The 25,253-nt window shown below is 41.0% G+C and overlaps 2 protein-coding genes across 3 annotated transcripts in view; both read left to right on the top strand.

Annotated features, from left to right (window-relative positions):
- FAM180A (family with sequence similarity 180 member A) overlaps positions 1-22,572 on the top strand; it is a 28,079-nt gene extending 5,507 nt beyond the window's left edge. Inside the window, exons 2-3 of the mRNA XM_026841144.1 lie at positions 18,679-18,779; positions 19,717-22,572. Of these exons, the coding sequence (XP_026696945.1) occupies positions 18,679-18,779; positions 19,717-20,070 (455 nt within the window). The 3' untranslated portion in view covers positions 20,071-22,572. The remainder of the gene's footprint in view (positions 1-18,678; positions 18,780-19,716) is intronic.
- Positions 22,573-24,038: 1,466 nt separating this feature from the next.
- SLC13A4 (solute carrier family 13 member 4) overlaps positions 24,039-25,253 on the top strand; it is a 26,314-nt gene continuing 25,099 nt past the window's right edge. For both annotated transcript variants that reach the window (XM_026867751.1, XM_026867750.1), the window contains exon 1: positions 24,039-24,749. In XM_026867751.1, coding sequence (XP_026723552.1) covers positions 24,651-24,749 — 99 coding nt within the window. In that variant the 5' untranslated portion in view covers positions 24,039-24,650. The remainder of the gene's footprint in view (positions 24,750-25,253) is intronic.

The raw sequence follows: 25,253 nt of genomic DNA, 5'->3' as shown, positions 1-25,253 counted from the left end.
TCTGAAACTATTGCTATTGCTGGAAGCATGGGGAGAGAACTGAAGAGGAGTCTGGAAAGAGATTAGTAATTAGTACTGGGAAAGCTGCTTAGTCTTGTGAATGGTACCTAGAATATAATAGCCTCAGAATGATTTAACCTGCATAGGATAAATATCCAATAGGGTAGGGCTGCGACTAATCAAAATCCTTTCTAACATGTCCTGATTCCCCAAATGTTCCTTTAGGGGCAGACTTAAATTAATTAACCTGCATGGAGGATGATCTCTGAATCAGAATTCACAGTGGATACCTGAAAGTGAAAGACATACAAAAGATGTTTAAGAAAAATCAAAGTTTATAATCTCTTCTACGGCAATGATGCTAAACTGTGATGAGATCAGAGGGAGGATAGATTATAGAAGCTTCCATAGTTTAGTTTAGATCACAGATGGATATTGTACTCTGTAAAAACAGTCATGCTGTTAGCAAGGAGGGATCTAAATGATTCTGAGGCTCTTTTCACCACAGGAAGTAACCAAAAGATGGGTAAAGCTTACAGCTCATACAGTGGTAAATGGGTTGACAGAATCAAAAGTTAAAAAGAGAAATGAGCGAGACAATTTTGAGGAAATCTGGGTAAACAGAGAGAGGAAGATACATGAGGTAAAGTTGTTTTCTCTTTGACATGTGCTAGCCTAAGTGAGAACTATGAGCTGAAAGTGGCACCAGTAGACTGTTTTCAGTGATCCCAATTCCATCCCAGTACTGAGGACTGACAAGTCAGTAAGGCATTTGCTGCCACTTTGGTTGTTTTTTTTAGGATTCCTCCATGCCATAATGTCCCACCTATTTGGTTCAGTCCCAGTTATAGAACTGTCATGGGATCTGGATCAGTTTGCACAAGGGTCCTCATGTTCCAGCCAAAGTCCAGCTCAGAAGCACCTCCTGCAATTCAAATCCCTTCTTACACTTTCACATAGAAATAACTCCCCTCACCTTAGCTTTAACAAACATATCACTGCTCTTAATGCATGCTGTTAAGGCAATGTTCCCTTCCACAGACAAAGCAGCTTTCTTACAAATTAAATAACTCATGTACACATGCAAAGACTGTAGGGCACTCTGTGAGTCCCCTCCTGATTTTATCTTATACTCAGCTGCTGGGCCCAGAGACTTCACTGGTACCTGGAATTATGCAAACACAGTGTGAAAAAAATCTTTAATTCTCCAAAGAATTTTCAGTGTAATTAAGGAAATGTTAGCATCCCTTTTCATTGTGAAGCACAGAATAATTAAATCACTTGCCCCAGGTCTCTTCAGGATGACTGTATGCGTGTAGTCCTGTATGTTGTTAATAGTGGTGATTTTCTTTTATTCTGTTTCTGAAGCATAAAGTGCTTTTTTTGTTTTCTTGGGGTAGATCGCGCCGAATTCAGCAGGAGCGTAATGATATCTCTGGCAGAAAGAAATCCTGTCAGAAGCACTGAATAGTACAATGTCATTGAAAGGAAAGTCAGCAGGTCTTAATGAACATCATCAGGCTGCAGATGCTCTGATTACTCAAATAGTGACAGGCAAGATGTAAATTACTTAGGTAAAGCACTGAGTGGTGGAGCAATTAACTTTGCACACAGTGCCTGTGCTTGGCTTCAAGGCAGGGCAGGCCTAGGGTGCTAGAGATGAGCACTGGTGCTTGCCTGTATGAACAGCCTGCACCTATCTTGAACTGGGGCTCTGCAAAACCATGCACTCTCCCTCCACACCCTGGAGGGTCTGCTGAAGGGAGCCGAGTCCATCCAAGATGCAGAGAAGCTAGCAAAACTGGGAGCTGGGCAAGTGTCCTGGTTTGAAGTGGGTAAACCAGTCTGCTCCTTGCTCTAATTTTAAAAGCGCTGAAATGTGCAGACCAGCACCACTGAGTTTTGCCACTCTCGGGAATGAGGCCACAATCTCAGTCGTTATCTGGAATTTGATTTCCTGCAATAACCCTGATTGTTAAAAGCTTCCAGCCCAAATGCTGGAATATTCCTTGGTTAAAGTGTTTTTCAGCAAAATGGCACTGGCATGGATGAAGCTCATGCAGGTCAGCTACATGGATAACGGATAGTGGGAAGCAGAGGAGGAAACATCAGAACATCACAAAAAGAAAAAAAAAGCAACTTGAGCATAAGCTGCAAATAAAACTTGTGGGAAGACACATATACAAAAGTCTCCAAGGGGACAGCCATCTATGGGGTTTGCTCTCTCAATGAAAGGAAAGAAAGCAGAGGAAGGGATCCTGTATGCCTCTATTGTCCCTGTGTCTCTCATTACCCTGAAAACTTGCTTTATTTTGCTACTACTATGGCAGCTTTATGATATATCCTCTACAGCATGCTTGGAGGATAGCCTGAGCCTCCACCACAAGTCATGTGGCTCCCTTGCCTACTCAGTGGCTAAGACTTAGGTAGTAACTCTTCTTATTCCCTCTCAGGTACTCCAGGCTGCAGCAATAACCTGGGTCCTCTTTGTCTCCCTATCACAGTTCTTGTGGCAGGTCAAGCTCAGTGCTGGGCTTGAGACTAAGAAGAATGTGAGGAGGAGAAAAGTGGAGTTAAATAAATTCCACTATTCCCAGTTTCCACAAACATTCCTTTCTCCTGGTGAAAGTGTATGTGGGGCCTTTCCTGGCCCAATTTGCCAGTTGGGTTTGGCAGGTCCCCAGTTCCCTTGAGATCAGTATGCATACCACTCGTCTTCTGGAAATTCCTCCCTGGCCACAGGGAAACAGGTCACCAGCCAAGAGCCAGGCTCCAAACTCACTGAGTCTCAATCCGCTCAGGAGGAGCCAGGTGGGTAGCTGAAAAAAAGTCACTGAGAAAGGGAAAAGTTGTTAAAAGCTCAGAGGTTTTTTGAGAGAAAATGGGGCGCTGGAAGGGTGATGCTGCACTGCAGTCTCATGTTGGAGACCCAAATACGCAAGGTCTTCTGCGATGCCTGCGTGACCCGCCCCACCCCCTTGCATGGTGCTGGGGAAGCAGACAACTTTAAGTTTTGCCTAATTGTGAAGAGTAAACTGTGCTGGACTGGATGTGGATATCTGTTGTGAGCCAGAACATTAGGATTTCATTGTCTCCATCTATTTGGCAGGTGTTGGATGCCCCAAACAGAGCCGATGCTTCTAATCTCTTCTCTGTCTTGGAAAGAGTTTCCAATCTGGCAGGGCTTATTTGAGCCACAGAGAGTGAGACAAGAGAGCCAAAGGCAAAAGTGAGAGATGCTGGGAAACAACAGAGAAAAAGTTAGAGTTAAAAGTGGAAAATAGAAGAAAGTAGTATGAATGAGAAAAAAAGAGAAAGAGAAGTGTGGAGAGAGAGAAGATGTGATAAATGTACATGAGAAAGATTAAAGCACACATACATTTAAGATTAGGGAGCATTTACCCCCTTGCCAGCATGGTATGCAACGGCATTTGAACCCATCCTTCAGAAGATGTCCATTTGTCACAGCTGGTCTTCATCTTATCCATCTGCTTCTCAGGCTCATGGGATGGTTGCATTTCTCTGGAACTGGCACTGCCTTTTTCTCATGGAAGCAGGATTCATGTTTGCTTCTGGTCCCCACCAGTCTCTCAGCACACCCAGGATAATGAGACACACTTGTCTGGGAAATTCACCACTGGTCGCAGTATAAAAATTAAAGTGATTTCTACTGAATCAGCAATATGTGGAGGTCTCTTCATATCTCTTTTTCCTTTTTTTTTTTTTTTTTCCCCACTTTGAACTTTCTAAACTATGTAGGTATGAAAAAAAAAAATTACTCTTCCCACTGCCCAAGAAACGGCCTTTTTCTTTTTCTTTTACAGGGTTATGGGACTACAGCATTTCCCATTACTACTAGTCATAGTAACAGTGTCACAACTGCACAAATCCCTGTTTCCCTCCATCAGTCCCTGGAGGAATGGATCAAGTTCTGAAAGCTCTCAGTTTCCTTCTTGGTTTTCATAATGCTTACAGCTGTGACATTACATTTTTGTTTGTGCCTGGCTCTGAAGAAACACAAAGTAATTGTTTATTGAATTTATTTATTAAATGCAGATTTTTTGTCAGAGAGAACTGTTTGTGTCTTAAGCCCTCTCCTAAAATAAAAGACATTTAAGGCATGTTTCATTTTTATTTACTGTAATTGTTTATGGCTTGGCACTGAACAAACTCCATTTTCAGTTAAACACTACTTGTAGACATCCTAATATAGTACAGTATGTGTTAAGTGAAGCCATTGATTTGTCATAATCTCAGCAACTTCTGGTTTTCTGGATTGCCAGGCCAATTTGGCAGAAAGTTTTGGAAGGTAATAAGTCTAATGACAAATATGTATATACTGCTTGTTTTGTTGCTTTCCACTATCAGTTTTTTTAATAAACATTGCTCAAAGGGTCTGACCTACCTTGACTTGTAGTAAGCAAATCTAAAGCTTAGTTGGGTACTCACAAAGATACAAGGATAGAAAAGAACCCAAAGAATTTTCCACACTGGGGTGTCCCATAACAGGAATCAGATACAATCAACAAAAATAAGATACAATCAAGCCTAATTGGGCTCAAGTAACAAAGAGCAGTGTGTGACTGCTGTGTTGCATTCTGCAGCAGAAGGATGATGACATGGCCCTGCTTCCCCACAGGATGTCTGGGAGAAGCCAAGATGAAATGAACAGGCACCACAGTGCCTGAGCTCAGCTCAGAGGATCCCAGTTTTGTTGAATGGACCAGAGATAACAGGTGTCATCTGTTAACCATTAAGAACAGCCAAAACCTGCTTTCTGACCCAGGCTTGGGGTTTTTAGCTATGTTACCTAACCTTCCTGCCTTCCTGTACCAGGTACCTGTCTCTCAGTGTGCCCCATCTCTCCCTAAAACGAGCCCTGCTGCACAGAGGGAAGTCAGCAGCCACTTGGCTGAGGTCTAGATAATGCTGCATGCTGTGGATGGAGGGAAAACTCCAGGAATGCAGAGAGCTGAGAGGGGTATTGAGATGTTTAGTGACGGGACTGAGAAAGATGAGGCAGTCACAAACTGACAATTGTACAGATTTGGGGCTTGTCTTGCCACAGTGCTGTATTTCTCACATTCACAGCAGGGAGTTGCTGTGAGCTCCAGATGATGAAGCTTGTCTTTAAAGAGTGTGCCTGGTAAATAGCTAAATGTTAGGGATACAAAGAAAAATTTTATTTCCCTAGAAAGACACTCCTTTTCTAGCCAGAAATTGTATTTAGGGAGAAGGCTGTTGGACATTTGCTGGGAATTTCTGGATGTCCTTCAAACCCTGAATGACTAACTGCATGTGCCACAGACCATCAATCCAGCACGCATCTGGTTATGTCAGCCCCAATCTCTGGGCATGCTGCTCACAGCTAGCGTGGTCCAGCTGAGGTGAACTCCAAAGCTGAACAACATGTGTACGTACATCCTCCAAAGGAACATCTGGGGACTCTTAAGCAAAATATCACCATGAAGGCAAAGAGCTCAGTTTCTATTTGCACAGATTTATCAGTGAGGTAAATGTAACCAATCTGTCACATTTCTTAAATACTCTACACCCCTCCCACCTTTCTATTTACATAATCAAATATGGAAAGCAAGTATCATGTCCAGTCAGCTTTTCAGACCTGTCTATGATATCCCCCAGGAACTTTTCACTCCTGGTTTATTTCATGTTGCCAGACAAGACATAAACTGTCAAAGAAGCAAATATATCTCCTCTGACACCTCTGTATGTGAATGCTGCTGGACCCAAGGCTGGACCTCAGCACCCCCGGAATATTTGCCTGCTGAGATGGAAAAGAGTACTAGTCCTACTGCAATTCGTCTGGGAGCAGCTACGTGAACATACTGTGGTTTACTTACCTGTTTTCAAAACCCAGTGCATTTCCTTATGGGTGCTTTTGTGACAAAGTAGTGCACGCTTTATTTGAACAAAGTTGTAAACCACCTTCTGAGTGTCCCTTTCACAACAAACCGGAGTGCTCATGCCATCCTCTCTGTAACACAATTCAATGGGTAACAGCTACTAATCCAGTGTGTGACAAACTGGTATGCATTCTGCTTCCTCCTTAATATCTGCACACTGATCACAGGTGAAAACATACCTTAAAGGTTACTGGGGCTAGCATTTACAAGTATAAACAGGGGAACAAATAGTCCCTGCCTTATTTTGTGGCCATGCTAAATGCCAATCTGCCTCTGTAAATTATTAGTTTGTTGTATTAGTGTGCTCCAGTGTCTCAGACAATGTTTACCTTCTACCTTTATAGGCCAAAGATAATAATAAAATTCCCCTAATATAACAAAAGGAAGTTGTATGAAGATGACAGAAGATGCATATCAATCACGTGTTCATAATCAGATGATCTCTAAGTTTACCTGGAAGATCATCATCACTACCAAGCTGAGGAAGAACTGTCATGCAGAATTATGACATGATGAAGTCTAGTTTTTGCAAATAGTGCTTCTCTACGCACAAGAAAACAGATGTCAGATTGACCAAAAGATTTCTCATTAGCAGCCTATAATGACAACCCACAAAATGTATGTATGCTGGCAGAAAAAATTTTAAGTAAGCACATTTCATTATGCAAGCTTCAGAGTGTTTGAATTAGTAAGAAGAAAGCCCAAATCCAGGAAAAGACAGACTGAAATTTACAATGTGACTATCACAGCACCTTATCTAAAGTCCTTCTCTACAGTAATGTCTTCTTTACCAGTCTCCACACACAGAGGAGTTAAAGCAAACTCCCAGCTGGTTACAGTCAGCAACATGCTAGAAGTTTTCACTGGAGATCAAGTCTTCCACCCTTTCTCCAAATTTATTCTTCCTAAATTTAGAGCATGAGGTCATTAACTTTTTTGCCTTAAACATTTACTTAGAGTATTTTTCTGTAAGCCAAAATTTATTTCACAAGTTCAGGTCAAAAGACTCCAAGAGAAGAGAAATTATGGTAAGGAAGAATAGCACTGAATCAAATACACAGGACAAACTGGCAGGGCAGGGTCCTCTTGGGCTGGGAGCCATTGAGATGTGGCATCTGTAGGGGCAGGAACTGCAGCAGTGAAAGATGTTGAGTTTTGAATTTCCATCAATTTCAGGAGCAACTGTCAGCAGCAACCTCCCTTTCAGGTTCCAGTCCTCAGAAAACAAGATATTTGGGTTATCTTGCTGGCTGTAAGATTCCTGAAAGCCTGAATCTAATTACCCTCTCTCCCCTCCAACCCCAAGCATGCCTTTCACAGCCCAGGGCCCTCTGACCTGGCTGCCAGCAGAGCAGCATCACGGGGCTGGTGGTGCCAGCTCAGGTCATATGAGGACCTCGTCCACAGTGTCCAGCTGCCTTTAGCAATTTGCAATATTCAAGGTTCTGGCAGGGCTTTCTGTATTTAATGGTGAATCCAGTTGTACGTCAGTCTCAGCTTTATTTCAGCAGATTGTGAAACCTGAAAGATCTAGGAATAGTCAGATTTTAGGAGAGCATGAAATAACAAAGAACAGTGGAAAAATGACAGCTTTGTAAAATGGAAATCCCATATGTGTGTTTGTGGTGTGGGGAAGGCAGCTATAAAAATAATTCATTTTGCATTCATCCTTCAGAATTCTTTATGTTTCCAGCAGCATCACAAAGATTGTCTTGGCCCACCATCGCATCTATGCACATTGAAATCTACTGATTAGATTTTGTGGACAATTATATTTCAGTTCAATTAATTTTTTAATATTATTTTCATACAGATGTAGAAATTAACATAATGAGGCTCAGACATTCACACAGGTGTGATCTTGTTAGAATAGATGCCCTCTCATGGTTACCCTCACTCACTGCTCCAGGAGACATATGGTTCCCCTGCCTCTTACCCAGGCATCCAGCACAGTTTTTCACCCTTCATGTTCTGCTCAGGTGGCAAAACAGCTCTACCAGTCAAGATCAGAAATATTCCCGAATCAACCTTCATCTCTGCGTTACTTGCTCAGACTTCTTGTCTTCATCACTATTAGAAAACATACAATGTTTTGAAAAGGCATTGTTTCTAAAATAGCTCATTTCCTCACAAAAAAAGACCCAGCATCCCCCTGCTTTTTGTTTATTGGGCAAGGCTGATTTATACACTTTCTCTATCCAGAATATATTCATTCATTAAGAAAACCAGCAGCAGGTGCACTGATGTTCAGAGCTGAATGAACAGCTGGAAAGGCAGCTGGGGTTTCCCTGGTTTTGAAGAACAAGTGAAATCCCAGAGCAGGGGAAGCAGAAAACTGGGATTTATGTATTCTCCTAACAATTTATTTCAACGCACATGGGGATTTGAAGGAAAGGGGAAGACAATTCTGTTTCTTTCTAACCTGAGGGAGAATAAATGGTCAATATAATGCTTAGTTCTCACTTTTGAGCTGCAATATTGACACTTGCTGAGTTTGAGTAGCACTTTTTGTTTTGCATGTGTGCTACTATATGTGGGTGAGCAGTTCATACACAGATAAAATAATAAGTAGTTTTTATCAGTTCAATAACAGTTCCTAGAACCACCATCAAACACTTGAATTTATTTGCTAGTTGAAACTATTCACAGATGGCTTAATTGAATAATTCAAGGGTCCCCATAATTTCTTCTCTTTCTTTTCACCTCAATTAACAGCTCCATGATCTCAGTGGGACAGTTCTCATAGGATAATTCAGCACAGGTCAATTCAGTCAGCAATAACAAGAAACCCTAATTATTTTTCTTAATCTGCAGATCATTTGGCTGTAGATTTTCAAGTCAGAACGCCCATGTATTTCTTTAATTTGGCCACCTGTAGAGAATTTCATGTAGTCTCCCTTTCAACAGATCCAATACATTGTGTTTCATAAATATCTTCTGAAAGCAGACAGTTTGCACTGGAAGACATCATTCTCCCAGATAAAAAGGCAATTTCAAAGAGAGAGCCTAAATCTACATAGTATTGTAGATACTTAGATAAAACACATGATATTGTTCTTACTCTCTGAATAGACCTTTTATAGAACTAGTCAATGACAACAGTTAATACTTGGACTGAAGAATCTGAAATGTCATTCATGATAATAAAACAAAATTCATACCGCTCCTTTCTAGGTCTGTGGTTCAAATTGGACCTTTGATTCCTTTCTCACCATCCAGTCATCAAATAAATTTTAGATATTCTTTTTCCCAATTGAATTTACCCTGTTAAAAGTTATGGGGGATGACATACTAGTTGTCCTGCAGCTGATCCTCACCTCTATCAGGAGCAATGACTACGTCAGTTGAGGTGGCCATCTACAGGAAGGAGCCCATGAGCTTGGCGGTTAGACCAAGGGTGTATAGGCATGAGAAGGGGCTTCTGCTTTTCCTAACCAGGGCTAGTGTCCAGCCTTATGTCATCTGAGAACTGGAATCATCATCAAATGTCCTAAGAGCTGTTGGACCACACTTGTACTGGGATTTCTCACATACATAAGCTCTGCTACTGTAGCAGCTGTGATGGGGAATGACACAGCTAAAATCTACCATTCTTTTTTGGTTTGCTTTTTCCCTTCATTCATGGCTAGACAGATCTCTGGCTTAGCTCACTGTGTGGCTACACAAAGTGGTGTCAGCACAAAGGGAAGGTGGGAGAGCCTGACTGGAGGCAGGCGTGCTGGACTGCCCCTTGCAGCTGCAGCTGTGATTAGGTCAGCCTCAGCAAAACCTTAGCTACTCAGTCGCATTTCCCTGCCAGGAAACCAAGGAAGCCTGACAAAAAGAAATTACAACAAAATGTGAAAAGGTCAGTCTTAACTACTGGATGCCTCTCCTCTGTGCTTAGTGTCTCAGCTCTTTTAAATACGTAGCTGGAGGGTGGCACAGGGCTCCAGCCCACCCCTTTGGGCTCTGTGACACTAATATAAAAAGGACAGGGAACTGGAGAGAGAGATTTGGTTTTGAAGGGTTTTCCTTTCAGAGCAGCAATAGCATAACACACAGAGTTCTTGGAGCTGCTGCAGCTCTGTCTTTTCCTGTGAAGCAGAGCTCTGATTTCCATTGCTCTAGCTCCATCTTTCAACAGGAGAATCATCTACTTAGCTCTCCTCCTAGGGTCCTTCCCCATGACTCAGCCCCAAAACACTTCACTCTGCTTCACCTTTCTCTGCTCCTTCCTGGGAGAAATGGAAGTAGATTGGATCATCATTATATCCCTTCACTTGTTCATTGTGAGAAACATTTTCAAATGTGTTTAATTAAGATTGCTTTGTGTCTTCCCCTTGCATAAGGGCTGTTGTGAGCAACATGGATAAGGAAAGAGAGGTGACCCTGAAATGAAGACAGGGATATAAAGCACTGGTTCATTACACAGCTCTGCCTGAAATTTTGAGTTACCAAAACTGCTTATTGTCTCTGTGTTAAACTTGTGGAACAGGGTTGATATTTCCTTTCTTTATTACTGCCTTTCACTCATACAGTGTTCACCATAGCCTGTCTCCAGTTCCTGGTAATATGGCAGCAAACTGAAGAATAATATATTTCACTTCTTCATTCCTTCAGTTTCTCTGTGTGCATTTTTTCTCTCCATGCTTGCTGCAGCAACTTTACTCCAGCATGTTAAAGGCCTCTCTTGACTGACTGCATTGTTTTTTGTGAGCATAAATAATTCCAGGTAGGGACCCCCTCCTTACAACCATGGGAAGAATAAATAAGACAGCATATATTGCTCCAGGCTGAGAACGGGTGAAAATGATGCATAATGGAAATTCCATCTCAGGGAATAAATTCTCAGACTATTTCCGTTGGTTGATGCTAGTCATATCTTTGAAACCATTTTACTTAAATCATTAAAGAAAGAAATATCCTCTGCTGCTCACAAACATAGGCTCAGATGCACCATTTCCTTCTCTAGCAAAATCCATTTTTGTAAACATAAGGGTTTTTTTGGTCTTTCTAATACACCTTTCCATTTCTTACTCATGCCAAGCAACTAGAAAGGCTATTACCACTCTAGTTTTTATATAGAAACTCTGTGGCATGTTAATCCAATCTAACACATCTCAGGATATTTATGAAGCACAAAAGTGTAGGTTTGAGTGAGTTCTGTTTTCTGGAACTGAGACCCCCTTTCAGAATATGTGTGTTTCTTAAAAAGGACATAAATTAACAAAAGGTAACTTTCAAAAACCTGATTGTGTCATGAACTATGGAAATGAATATGATCTGTTATTAATTATAAGTGCTTTAAACTGGGGGGGGTGTTGTTTGGTTGTTTGTTTTTTTTTTTAAGAACAGTGTTGTCTGTTGCCAACTTTTGTAGGGACATCTACTTCCTACATCCTTCTTGGCAAAACTTAGACTTTCAAGATGGAGATTTTTTTCTTTTAACCATCCTTTTTATAATTAACGAAGAAACTAATGTCTATTCTCACTTTTAGCCAAGAAGCAGGAATAAAGAGAGACCATTGCTGCTATTAATTTTAGTCATAGGACCTAAGATAGCAAGGATATGGAGGTGAAAGTAAAAAGAGGCAAATTCTCTTGGTAGCTGTTTTTTAAAATGTGCTAGTTCATGTTAGTAATTAACATGTCTTCTCTATCTCACTTCTATGTTCTCCTGAGGGGCACTGGGATTTAATCTCCCATTAATGGAGATTTAAATGTATTGAAGTTGGAATGCGCCAGCCTTTGCATTGCACTTGTTGTCATGGGAGCTACTTATGTGAGTAACTGCAATTCCAGATACAAGTTTCAGAAGCTAGCCTGTAGTGCTGCAGTGTTTTTTCCTTGTCTTTCTAGGTTTTTGTGTGTGTTTCCCCTATTTTATTCCTCTTATTCTTCCTCCAGCTTCCTGCTATTTCCATTTCTCCTGTGATAGGGCAAAGTGCTCAATCATTTCTAATATAGCAGTTTTGATACAGAAAAGCAAAATGTCAGGAAGCACAGAGGAGCTATGCCTCAGCATGCCCCATTGCAGGGCTGTCCAGCCAAAGTTCAGGTTCTGCCCTGGCAATGACTGCAGATGGTGAATGTGCATCCTGGGGATGAAGCTAATGAAGGGCAAGATGAAAAAAGATGGGATTACTATGTATAAAACCTGTTCATCACTTATTAACACTGCATTTTTTGTGCTTTACATTACTACTTTCACTGCCCACCACACACCTCTCGTAGGCCAACACCACCTGGCCCTGGAGGAAGCAGTCCTTCTGGTACCAAGATCTGCTGCAGGCACAAACGAGGAAGTTGCTCAGTGCACCAAAACACTTAGTGACTGTGAGTGCAGGATGGTAAGGACAGGTATTTCACAGTTAGCCTGAGGCAGTAAATTGGAGATAATGAATTGTCACTTTAGCAATGGAGCAACTCAGCATAAGGACCCACCAAAGAGTCATCTGACAGAAATAAAACTCTTTGTATATACTTCTGGTCTGATTGTAAACCCTCATAAGCAAGGTGATCAAAGAGGAACATGAAACAAAAAGAGTATCAAGAGTGTGCAAACTTTGACGCTCATGTCCTCTTCTGCAGAGCATGGTCAAGGAGAAATGTAGAGTTAACTCAAAACAATGCTTTGCATACACTGTTAAGAAAAACCCTCTTTCGAGCATTTGCCCTAAGGTCCAAAGTAACAATGACTTCTAGGAACTGCCTGGCAGTCTCTGCAACAAAATAGGTTCGCTTAGACCACTCATAATTTTTGCATGGCATTATAATGGCTGCTGTGTCTGCCATATTTGTGGACAGTGATGAGTTCATTTGCTTTGACAAACACTTGAGTTCATCTTGAAGAATTATCTTCATCTTTCAATCAGTGCTAGTGGGAAAATCTGTTGTCAACAAATGTCTTCGCTTGACAGGACCCTCTGTGTGTGCTAAGATCCATTTTGTGTAAATTCCAGGCAGATTAGAGAAAAATGTCAAGACACAAGAAAAATTTCCAGCTCACTAGTGGATCTAGCTTGTGCTCCAGGCTGGCTAACAAGCAGCTTAAAATGGTTATGCATCTGGCCCAAAAGATGGCTTTTTTGACTCTGGCAGAAGCTGGCATAAAAAGTATGGCCACAGATTTTTTTTAATTTGTTTTTCTAGCCATGTGATGTTTAGGCTAGGGGAAAAGACCACTGGAGTATAATTCAAATGTTTTTTCTCTGGGCTTGTTATACAACAAAATAGAACAACACAAGCTAATTAATTTATTTAAAACAAACAAACAAACAAACCAACCATACTTTACCATGTCTTCATGAACAATAACCTATAAAGTTTAATATTTTCCTATCCTTTCATTTAGGGGTCAGTATGCATATTTGTTTCCATGCACAAATGCACTAACAGAACTGAACAATGATTTTATAGTAAACACTTATTACCTGTTTTACCAATAAGACAAAGCCAAATAGGAAGAAATTGCTGTAATTATAATTTGAGATGTATTAACTTCTTTCTATTGAGGTCTAGGAGTCCTGACTTCAAAAGCTTTGAGCAGGAAAGAGAAACGTTTGCTGTGAGGGACCAAGCTGGATGTACTACTGAGCTTGTAGCAGTTCCTCAGTACTAAGGGGTGGTGGTGAGCTTGCAGTAAAAAGATGGTTGTGGTGGTCTGAGATGATATGGTTTTGCAGAGCTCTATTAATCCACATTACAACTGCTGGCAAACACACAAAGGAGTTTCAGAAATCAATTTTCTTGTTAAGTTCATTGCTGAACAGGAACTGCTGCTGCCTGTACAACCGCTCCCTGCCTTGCACTCCCAGAAATAGGGGGCTGGTCCCAGGAAGCCAGGGATGCCCAAAGAAATTATTTTCACGGGTTTCTTTAGAGTCAGGCCCTAGTAATCTAAGACAGGGTACACAGAGGGCAGCCTGCTGACTGATTTATAGGGCAACTCCAGCTGGGCCACTGAGTTTCCCTATGCCAACAGGTGACTCTCCTTTGCTTTGCTTGTAGGGAGTCAGGAGTTTTGGCTCACAAGTCCTTCTTATTCCTCTGCTCCTACCATCCTTCATGAAAGGGGATGTACTGAAGCAATGATATAGTCCTTTTCCATGCCCCTGAAGTTAATCAAAATAATTCTTAATGAGTCATGACCCCAGTTAAACTGTGTTCATGTTCTAGAGCCCCAGGGAGCTGTATGTGTTTTGGAGCAATGGCCTGCAGAGGGCCTGATTCATGCTCTTGGCTTTGTACCTTTTTGTAAGAGAAGAAAAGGGCATTGATGATGCACAAATAATTGAGCACTCCTGCAGCTACACTATGTATTTATTGAGCAAACACATCACAGGCCAGCAGTTGGGAAATCATAAGCAGGAATGTGAACTGGAAAGCAAAACTAAACTTCTGTACCCTCACCAGTGAAACTGCATGGAAAACCTGTGAGAGGATCACAAATGTTTGTCATGTGGCTAATGAGTTCCAGAAAATTCTGGCACAGTTCTTAAGAAAGATGAAAGCATCTTTAAAATAAAGCTATTGTCAGCCTCAGATGTATTATGTTTAAACTTTCTAAGCTGTCATGAGCTAAAGAGTTAGAAGCAGGCCAACAAGTTGGAAAACACGGTTGCAGCTTTTGTTTAAAAACCTAGGTAGTCCTTAAGAAGTGGAGTTGAGTCAGCAGAGCTATAGGAGACTGAACAGACTCCTGCAGTGAGCAGTGCAGAAAAGGACTCCTGCATCACATTTTGATGGGCACTTTTAGCCACCCTTAGGACTAGTCTTGTTGGCTGCACACCACCTTCAAGCAGAAGCAGTGGTGCACTCCAGGGCACAGGATGAGGCCATTCAGGGTCAGGCAGGTGGGCTGGGAGCAGGTGGCTGTGGCACACTGCTCCCATCTACCTCCAGCCCTGAGGCCTCAGTGGGCAGCGAGGGAGGTCAGATCAGGGAGCACTCCCAAGGCCCCTCTGAAGAAGAGATTTGGTAGAGGATGGGCCTGGTAGTACACAGATACATAATAGAAAATGTTTTCAGTAAGGATAATCAAAACAGTATTTTTCCTACCTCATCTCTGTGGATCATAAGATTTTTGTTATGTAACTATTTAAGTCCCTAGGACAGAAGCACCCATATCTCCATTGGAGATGTCCTGACAAATTTGTAAAAGAATTAAAAATAAAAATTCAGTAGGAGTCTCTCCACTGACTTCAGAGATCACTGGGTTGGGCTTTCTCTGTCAATACTGAATAGGGATCTTTGCTCCTCAGATATTCATGGCTACTGCTATTGAAATTAATTGGCTGCAATATCAACATAAAATGATGCACATTGTTCTGCATCTTCCTTTGAAATAATTGCTTGATACTTTTACAGGGATCTCCCTTGGGAAAGAAAATAGTAAAGAGATGGTAAGTCAGTAATAGTCCTCTGCTGTTCATTTTTACTGCCCAGCTAACTCATGTCAAAAATGTAAGTAAATGCAGGAAGAAGTAAAGTCAGCAGAAAAGTAATTTGCAAACACTAAATGCAGAAACTGTCTGCAAATCTTTCTGTGTCTCATCTTTTAGGCTTAAATTACGTGTGTGTTAAGTCAGTGTCATGAAAATCAGAGAGTACTTGCTCTAAATGCTCACACAGTCTCAGAGGAACTTGTGAATTCATGGAAAGTACTGTGAAGGGAGTAATGGTAGAAGGATTTCACTACTGTGCAGGAAGAGAAAGAAAGGGAAGGATTGAAATAAAATGTGAATCAGGAAAATCAGATCACCATGACAAATACAAATGAGCTCTGAAAGAGTTTGAGTAGAGTCTCTAAGAACTGTAACAAAGTTTGATATGTTTTAGGAACAAGATAATGAGATGAGGGAGTCAGTGCTAGCCTGGTCCCTACAGAGGATGGTGTGTTCCTGATATGCGTACAAAGTCCTTTCTCCCAATATAGCAGCTCAGGCTATCCCTTTGAATCTCCTAACCTAATCCATGTTATCCTGGGAACAGCTGGAAAACCCAGCTGCTTTCTGAGGTGTTACCTGTGATTCAGCAAGTGGGTCAGTACTAACTCAATAATATGGCATTCATTTTTGTGCAAGTTCTTCAGTGAGGCTTTTCTGGGTGAGTAGTGATGCGCAGAATCTGATGACTCCTAGCTCAGCTCTATGGCGAGAATCTGCACTTGTCCTGAAAGCTAAAAGCAAATGGTGTGATGACAATAAGCATGACAGCACTGAAGTAAGATGCCTCAAACACCTTATCCATGGCTCAGGAAATATCTGAGATGTAAACCATCTGCATATGCAGAGGTACTCGGTACTCTGAGGCTCTTTCCACTGAAAGGGCATCTAAAAGAGATAAAAATGAATTGTCATCATTATGGACTGGATTTCTGCCAGCTGCTTAGTAATTAGAGTTTTAATTGCCCAGTAATAAAAGTTTTAATTATTCAGCAATTAGTGCTTGAAGTTTCAAGTGCTGCACATGCACTCAGTTGCATTCTCAAATTGCCAAGAGCAAAAGATGGAATAGCTCCAGTTGTGTCTCAACAAAGCTCTGAGCAAGATGGGTGAACATCAGTGATGGAGCAACAACAGAAAATGGGTATAGCCCCAGTTGCCAGTGATCGACCAGCCAAACACTCTCACTGAGCAGAACCTACAGACAGCTTGTGACCTTTCCCAAACTCACTACCTCCTCGGCTGGGCCAGATAAAATCGTCAGGTGGTAAATGCATCATGCTGGGGAAAGGCTACTGCAGAGACCAAGCCCTTTTCAACGTCTCTGTTCTTTTACTTGGTACATTAATTCCTTTCAGGTTTCAGTCATACCCTGCAAATACTATTCAGTTATTTAAACAAGTTTTAATCTAAACTCACATGGATCCAATAGGAAGCTCCTAGCCCTGTAAGTTTCTTACCAAAATGCCCCCAAAATTCCCTGTAGGATGCATTTACAGTTAATAGTATCCAGCTGCCGTATGTTCATTGCAATTCAACAAACTATTTTACCTATACTATATTCCCCAGTTAATTCAAGGCCAAATTACCCTTTGCTGGGTCACGCATGAATTACTTCATACCTAGTATTATCCCAATAAATTTTCCTTGTGCTAGATAGTAAAGGTCCTAATTAGCACAATGTCTGAGGGCCTGCTTTCTTTTACCTTGCATTACTAGAACTTACAGATCATTAACAAGTCAAACTTCAACAAAGTCAACAGTTGGCAGTGGCCCAGGAAGCAGGACTGCATTTATGCTACAGAGTCTAAAAGGAACTGCGTATTTGTGATCTGCTTGGGTAATCAAAGAAGCAAATTGTCTGAGGAACCATGTAGTTGGGGACCAGGGACAACTTTTCCATAAAACGACTGCAGTTGCTCCAGCTTTTTTTTACAGGCCTAGAAGAGAGAGCTTTAAATGATGTTCATGTTTTCTACAGGCAGCATGCAAAATCCATCACAAGAACTTTGGCAAAACAAGGCAAAATTAATCTATTAAAAATATTTTGTGGAAAAAAATATTTTGGAGAGATGGTAGGGTGAAACTTTTCAGAAATTCAAAGTTGCATGTACTACTAAATGTTACTCATAATTGTAAAACTCTTAAGTTTTGAGTGGGGAATCATAATGCCTTTCAAAAGGTGTTTTTCCATTTATTTTAAACTGGTTTCCAAATTTATCTATTGGTGCACAGCAGTTAAATTTGAGAAATGAAGTTTATGAAATGTACCAATAGTCACATAAAACCAGCTTGAAATAAACTTCCTGTTACTGAGTATTAGAAAAAAATCCAACAAATCCAAACTATGGCTACCTAAACATCAACATCTAAATCACATATACAGCATTAAACAAAGCACAATATTTTCCCTCTGCTCTGAAAGGAACTTTCACCTTTTAATAGTACCTAGTTACCTGGTTAGTAATCTAGTTAGTAACTCAAAGCATTTAGGTGGTCTGTAATGTAACATCAGATGTTTTCTATACTCCAGACTGTACAGGTCATTATTTCCACAATTGCTCTACCTCACTGGGGGGCTGAGTTCAGGGGAGATACATACTTTTTCTGTCTCATTTCCCTATGACAATATCTGTATTACACTTCTCAGTGGTGGATAAATACCTGATCATATCAGACTTATCTAGCTATAATACTGTGAAGTATTAAAGTCATAATAAATTGAGATCTACCTCATTGAATGTAGCTGTCTTCTCTAAGCTGGTAACAGGCTCAATGAACAGACATTGGCGAAGGGTGAGTCACTTCTTCCAGAGATATATATGCCAAGGACAGATGAGGTGATCTGCTCTCTGGAGGAGTTGTCTCTATCACCTAAGGAGAGATCAACCTTTAGACATCTGAAACCAGGAGAAATGTAGTGTCTTAGAAGTGTGACAGTATTAGAATAGCCTGAGGAAAGTAGGCATTGCTGAGGGTCAATACTGCAGAACCAGAAGAAGAACAAGTATTTCAGGCATTGTTGATGTTGCAGTTACTATTATTATTCCTTACCCCATGGCTACACCTCAGAGTCCCAGGGTTGGATTATAAACCACTCTGTCTTAGACACTGTATAGATACAGGGCAAACAGCTAACCCTCATCCCTAGTAGATTATAGTCAAAGAAGTCCATGCAGTCCATTTTATTTACAGTAAGAAGTCATACTGTACAGTAAGTCTTCACAAAAGGTAGTCCTTTGGTTGAATCTACTTTTGAAAAGTGCTTCCTTTCTTCAGTGTTTGCCACCCCATGGAATATCTCTTTTCCCTTTATTATTTTCCAGCTATGCTTTTCCCAGCTGCTCAGCGAGTCAAGAGGACGTCAGCTGCCTTCCTTAGCCCAGTGCTACAAAACTCGCTGGAAGATGTGGTCCTGCTTTATGAGGTTCAGTATATGGGAGCAGATGGTACCTTAAGCCCTAACCAAGACTGGGGCTAGTGTCCATACTGGGGCTATCCATTATCTGTCTTTATGTCACTTTTACTCATTCCAGCAGTAAACCCATTGCTGACTATGTAATAGCTCACCAGAAGGGAGGGGACAGACATAATTATGACAAAATTGTCTCTTTCAGCACTTAAGCAGGCAGCAAGTTGCCCACAGTACCTTAAATGTGGGTTCTAGCTCACTGACAGGCAAAGTGAAAACCAGAGCAAATGCCTTTCCACTGAAAGCAGCTGTCTTCCAGAACAGTTAGGTATTAACAACACAATGCATTTAAATTCTTTGGTCTAAGTCTCAGTCCCAACTTATTTGTTCAAATCATTAAAGCCATGAGTATCAGTCATTTCAAAGTAATCCCAAAGGCATGACTGTTTCTCTTCAAAATGATTCCGGTTCCCTCTTTCACAACAGTGCAAATGTAATGCACAGTCTGGAACAATGTCATATGGTTAGCTAAGGCAAAGTGGCCCACCTGAAGTCAAACCTATCTATCCCACTACTTGAGAAACTGAGATTGGATGTCAAACAGTGGAGATGGGATGGAAAGCCACTGCTATCCCTGGTAAGGTAAATGACCTTTCCCAACTGTGTGCTGCCTCCATCTCTCTAATCCCCATGTGGCACCAGCAGCAACCCATGCCTGTTTTGGACAACAGAAGACTACCCACTTTCTCTAATTTCCCCTGGTAGGTAACACAGGATTCCAATGTTCATACAGAGACCTTCTGGTCTGCCCCATCTCCAGCCAGTGCAATGAGAGATTTTTTTCCGTTTGACCTGAAGTAATGACCTAGGGACAGGTTTTTAATTCACATTTACTCTACCTAGAATCTCTTGGAGAAGATAAATAGCTTTCTGTGTTCTGATTTTGTACCAGTTTCTTTTAGCTGAGCTTGACATTGATAAAGGCCAGAGGATCTCCATCAAAGATGAGGAGCTCGCTTCACTCAGGAAGGCTGCTGAGTTTGACACCATCTGCAATGAAGTTATTCCCAAGAGCATCACAGAGATCCACAGGCTTAGTAGCAGGCTGTCTTCCTACCCAAGGGTGCTCAAGAAAGAAGACTTTGAAAGGACAGTGCTGACTATGGTCTACACGGCCTACAGGGCTGCTCAGTCCCAGGGGCACCAGAAAGACGTTTGGGCTAAATCCTTTGTCAATCTTTACAAAGCCCTGAAGCACGACTTGATGTTCCCACACAACAAAGAGCCATCACAGTGGGAGACTTGATGCAATGGCAACTCAGCCACCTTTTCTGGTTGATACGGGACACATGTAGCACGTCCACCACTTTATTATGTAAAGAGTTTAATAGCCTGCTTCATGAAAGATTATTTGTTTTCTAGCTCCCTCTTGTGGAATCCACTTTATAGTTCCATGTAAAATGCGGAAAAATGTTCAGTCCTGGGAATCTGATTTTTATGCTGCCTTGGAGGCACATTCTGTGACAGGCAAAGAAGGGATTCTGGTGTACACCCCAGACAGACATGTTTTTGTTTCACCTTGTGGGTTTTCTGTATAAGCAATACATAAGTATACTATGCTTATGCTCACATGTTTATTGTGTATGTGCTGGAGAATGCTGCTTTCCTAGCTGGGGAAAAAAAGGTCATATTTTGGCTTGCCAGTAAAAGGATATTATAAAAAGATGCAAAGGCCCTCTATAAAAGAAAGAGGTTTCATAACTGTCAGCCTTCAGAAATCATGCCACATATTATTCATTCCAAATACTTTTGTAAATAAGCACTGTCTGATTCACTTCATTTGACTGAACCAGTTTTTAATTGAAATAACATTTGCAGAAGTTGAAGGGCATTGTGAACACCAGCAGCAAACAATGCCTGTGCGCATATTCCCTGCTTCCTGGAGCCACCCTCCCCAACAGTCTGCAATGATTCTTTCATTATTTGCACATGAATTTGCTTTTGCTCCTTGTTTTTTGAAGACAACATGTATTTGTCCTCAGCGGAGGCAAAGGCAAAACAAAGGCCCTGTTTAGTTTAACAGTGACACATTTTTCCTGATTCTATCACTTGAACATAAGTCATCTAAACCCATTCTTCAGAATCCCCCTGAGGCAAGGGAGGAAGGTGCATTAAAACATACCTGGTGCTGAATTTAGCAGTGTCACTCATTTTTAAAGGTAAATACTATATTCACTGTATATATGTGTGTGTATGTTCATGCATGTGTGTGCACGTAAGTGCTGAGTACCTGGAAGAATCCCAAACTGTTCAATCAGGGAACAGTTGTATCTGACCACTTAGCAGAAAAGGTCATTCACCAGTCTAGTGGTGGGAATTATGAATTTTGGAGCAGTGGAAAAGTAGTACTTGTTTACAGCAAAAATTTTTGTAGAAATAGTGCAACTTATTATTATAAACTGCAAAAGAGACATGGACAGAAAATGAACAAAAAAGGAGGTATATCTTGTCAGGCAGATGACTAGCAATGACAAATCCAAACTGTTCTAAAGCAAATCCCCTAATTTCTGTAAACAAGTTATATGAACTCTCTTTCTCTATTGATATTAGAGGTGCTTCTACTTCCAGAGCGTAGGAAAACAGCTGAACATATTTTTCATCCTTTCACACCAGCACTTTCTATTTGCATAATATCTTAAGGAGACAGGCCCAAAGCACAAATCCCTGAGACTATAAAAGAGAATTGAGGATTCCAGCCCCAGTTCTGAATCACGTTTAACCGCTTTTGCATTACTTGAGCAAAAAGAATGAACTCTTCTGTGCCTTAACAGGGATACTCCGAAAAATGCTGAAAAATTCCATCCAGCACCACCTTGTTGCAGCAAACAGCAAATAGTGCAGTCAGTCAGAGCACACTGGGTTTGGCAGTCACCCGTGGGAATGTGGAACCACAGCAGATTTAGGGGCAGGCTGGCAATGGCCTAAGCAGCTGGACAAAGGGCTTATAATAGACAGTCAGTCCTGTTTCTCCCAGCAGTTTCTTTATGTGTATGCATGAGTGCACATGTTTGCCTTTAGATGCACGTACGTGTGGGTACACTTTTATACCTGAAGATCTTTGTTGGCAATCTTCAAAGCCTGGCTGGCATATGGCAAAGGAACCTGAAAACCTCACCCACAAAGCTATGAGTCACAAGTACCTCTGTCTCCACTACTCACACACACAGCTCAGTGCCCACAAAGCAGCCTTGCCACATGCTCTTTAAGCCTTCAGCATTAACAGTGATGATCTGTTTGTGTTTTCTTCCCACACCATGATTTATAAACACATGGAGGGGAAACGCCATGAGTGCACTCCTGCCTTTCCATCTCTGCTTCTTGGCTTCCTGAAGCACCACTTGCCGGAAGATCCTGGAACTAGGGCAATTCATAAATTCCTTACAGCCAGTGACTCAAAGTCTGCAAAGATAAACAAGAAAGAGCACTGCAGCAAGATTAATTGCTAGCAGTCATCATTCAGAGAAATACCTCTCAGCCACTATCTTCATCCCACAACAGGACTGTCCAGCAGTCAGGATTTATGCATCAGTAAGTATGCCGTAGAAAAGAATCACAGATAATTTTGAATATCCAATGATTTCCTGTGGCATACATACCTTATTGTACCTTACAAAATGGTAATTGAAACCATTATCTCCTCAACAGAAAATAAAGTTTTTCTGAGTTTGTTTCCTTCCTCCCATTACTGTGTGTAGTGTAGGAAAAAGTTTTATTCCTTAGGAATGTGCTTGTATTGCCCAGGTTAATTTAACAGAGACTATCAATGTAATAATAAAAATATGCTACATAAGATAATTGGTTTTGCATTGTATTGATTTCAGCAGCAGATTTACTATTTAGCAACTTGCAGACTGCAAAAGTCTTCATGGGAGAAACCATAAAGGAGAGAAGAGGGAACAGCTCTTCCCTCTGACGGGCAGCTGTAGGTAATAAATAGAAACAAGAGTTCAAGTGGGAAGGAGCACTCTGCCTCAGGGCAGCTCTTTCGGCTTAGGACAAGCTTCCCCCTAGCTCAGTTTGCATGTGATCACTTCAGACTGAGTCATGTTTATAAGTAGCCCTTCTCTCACGGGGTAAAGAGCCATTGCTTCTACATGGCAACATTTACCCACCCACCCTTTGACCTTACAGATTGTAAAAAAGTGAAAGAAGAATAGATTTATTACAGAATATTTTAAATTGTTTTTAGTATTTTAGACATTCTTTTAGTTTCTCTGAAACAACTGATGAAACAGATATAAATTCCTGGCCTGTATTGGCCAACCCAAAATCTTCACATTTTTGCATCCAGAACCAATTGTCAAATTTGCCTGAAGGATCTCAAGGTTCTGTTGCTCGATGGAAGTTGCAAGGTATACAAATGTTACGGTCTTAATACAATTACTAATTTCAGGAAGAATTCATCCTGCACATCAAAGTCTGCAGGTTTGCCTTTGCCAGTTCTCCAGGAGTGTGTCACAGGAGCATCACAGCTCAGGCTGGGGAGCTCAGTATGTGTCTGACTAGCAGAGGGTGGGGAGTCAATATGCAGTCAAGGTTTAGGAGGATGGAAAATCCTAGGTGTGTGGTTTCCTATGAGATACAGGACAAATTGATGTCCATCTACAGGTCATGCATGCATCCAGACAGTAGATTAAGTCCTAAACCTCCAGTAATTTATGCCCCACAAAAAGCATTAATAATGGCAGAGTTGCAGAAATGTTTCTCCACTAGAAGACTAGAGTAGAAAGCCTAAAAATTCTCAACTTGAGTCTGAATCCTATGGTTACCGAGGGCACGTGAATCAGTACAGAGATCAGCCCATGCCTTATAAATAAGTGATGTTCATGGATCAGGATGGAAGAACCACAAAAGGCAAAAGATACTGTTTAGAAAAGGATTATTTATTTATCATCAGTATTGGGACCTTGAAACAAAAACCAACTGTTCAGCAACTTCAAAAAGGTCTTTTGTACATTTGTGTGTATGTCAGAAAGAGGAGGCTGCTGTTTTTCTCAAATGTTCAAATGGGTTTTGGATAATGGGTGGAACAACTACTACCTTCTGCAGTCCTTATTGGAGAATTAGGGTTGCATGAAGCTTTTTAATAAGTTTTTATCTTGAGACCAAGTATAATCTGTGTTGGAATTGCTGCCCTGTGAATTCCAGGCTCAGGGCAAAAGTAGGGTAAAGGTAGATACAAAGTAGAAGCCAAATCTAGAGCAAGGAGACAAAATCTGGTGGAGCTGCAGATGAGTTTATTTTTCTTTTTCTTTTAATTTTTATTAAGAAGGAATACCTTCAAATTCTCTTCTGTACAGCGAACAATAAATTGTTGAGTTTAATAATTTTTCCACAGAAAAGAAACCTGTATTTGAGACATTCAGACTACCAAACCGGAAGAAAAACATCCTGAAACATATCTCTTCTAGTTTATGAAAACGGGAATTATATTGCTAGATGATGAAAGAAAACTTTCCAAAACTTGGGGATGAGGATGCAGCACAGCTACACCTGTGTTTCTGAATTTAAAAGGAAAATTGTCAAAAGATCACTATGCTCCAATTTACAAATCTCTACATGTTATGGTGTGATAATAATTTGGATGTGCTGGTGAGCCCTACATAAACTGAATGTCTTTTTAATTGAAAAACTTTTCAAAACAACAGATTGAAGAATAACGAGATTAAGAAAGCTATTTTAGGTAACTGGTTAGGGATAGAAATGAGGCAGTGAGAGACGTTTTGTGGAAATCCAGACACAGGTGAAGGAAAAAGTGAAGTGGGAATATCTGAGGAACCGGAGAAGAAACCCAAGGAGAAGAAAGCCACCAGAAAATAAAAGAGTATGGCAATGATGAAGGAGTTTCTCCAATCCAGAAACCTCTTGCTTGTTGTTCTCATTCCACTGTTGTTGCTTCCTCTGCCACTCTTATACCCCAGCAGTGTAAGTACATTTTCATTTTCTTTTTATCAAATCCTCTGAGTGCAGTAGGTAGTCATGTTGGATAAGTCTGCAGTGTGCAAAAAGAAAGGCAAGTATCTAAAGAAGCATAGTTCTTAGAAAAATCAAGGACTCAAATTTGAAGGACTGAGAAGTCATCACAGTAAGAACCAGAGCTACCCTGAGTCATGTCACAAGCAGAGCTGAAGAACCATGTCAATCTAATAAAGCACTACTTTAAAGCAGGAATGTTGTATCTCTTCTTTTTCTACAATAATGTGTGTATGGAGGGGGGAACAGAATAAACATATCCATAAAATTTGGAGGGGTCCTTAAAAGGAATACATTTAGTGTAATTAGTTTTTAGTAATAAGTATGCATGGAGGGACTGTCAATTTAGTGTGGGTTTACAGGGTAGCAATCCGAGTGAGTCAGGAACTAGGATTCAGTGACAGACATGTAGCACCATACATGGCATTAACTACTCTGAAGCAGGTGTAGGTACCT

The sequence above is a fragment of the Athene cunicularia genome (assembly GCF_003259725.1).
Source record: "Athene cunicularia isolate RWA chromosome 1 unlocalized genomic scaffold, athCun1 chr1_part2, whole genome shotgun sequence".
NCBI lineage: Eukaryota > Metazoa > Chordata > Aves > Strigiformes > Strigidae > Athene > Athene cunicularia.
This window is presented reverse-complemented; position numbering and strand designations above follow the sequence as displayed.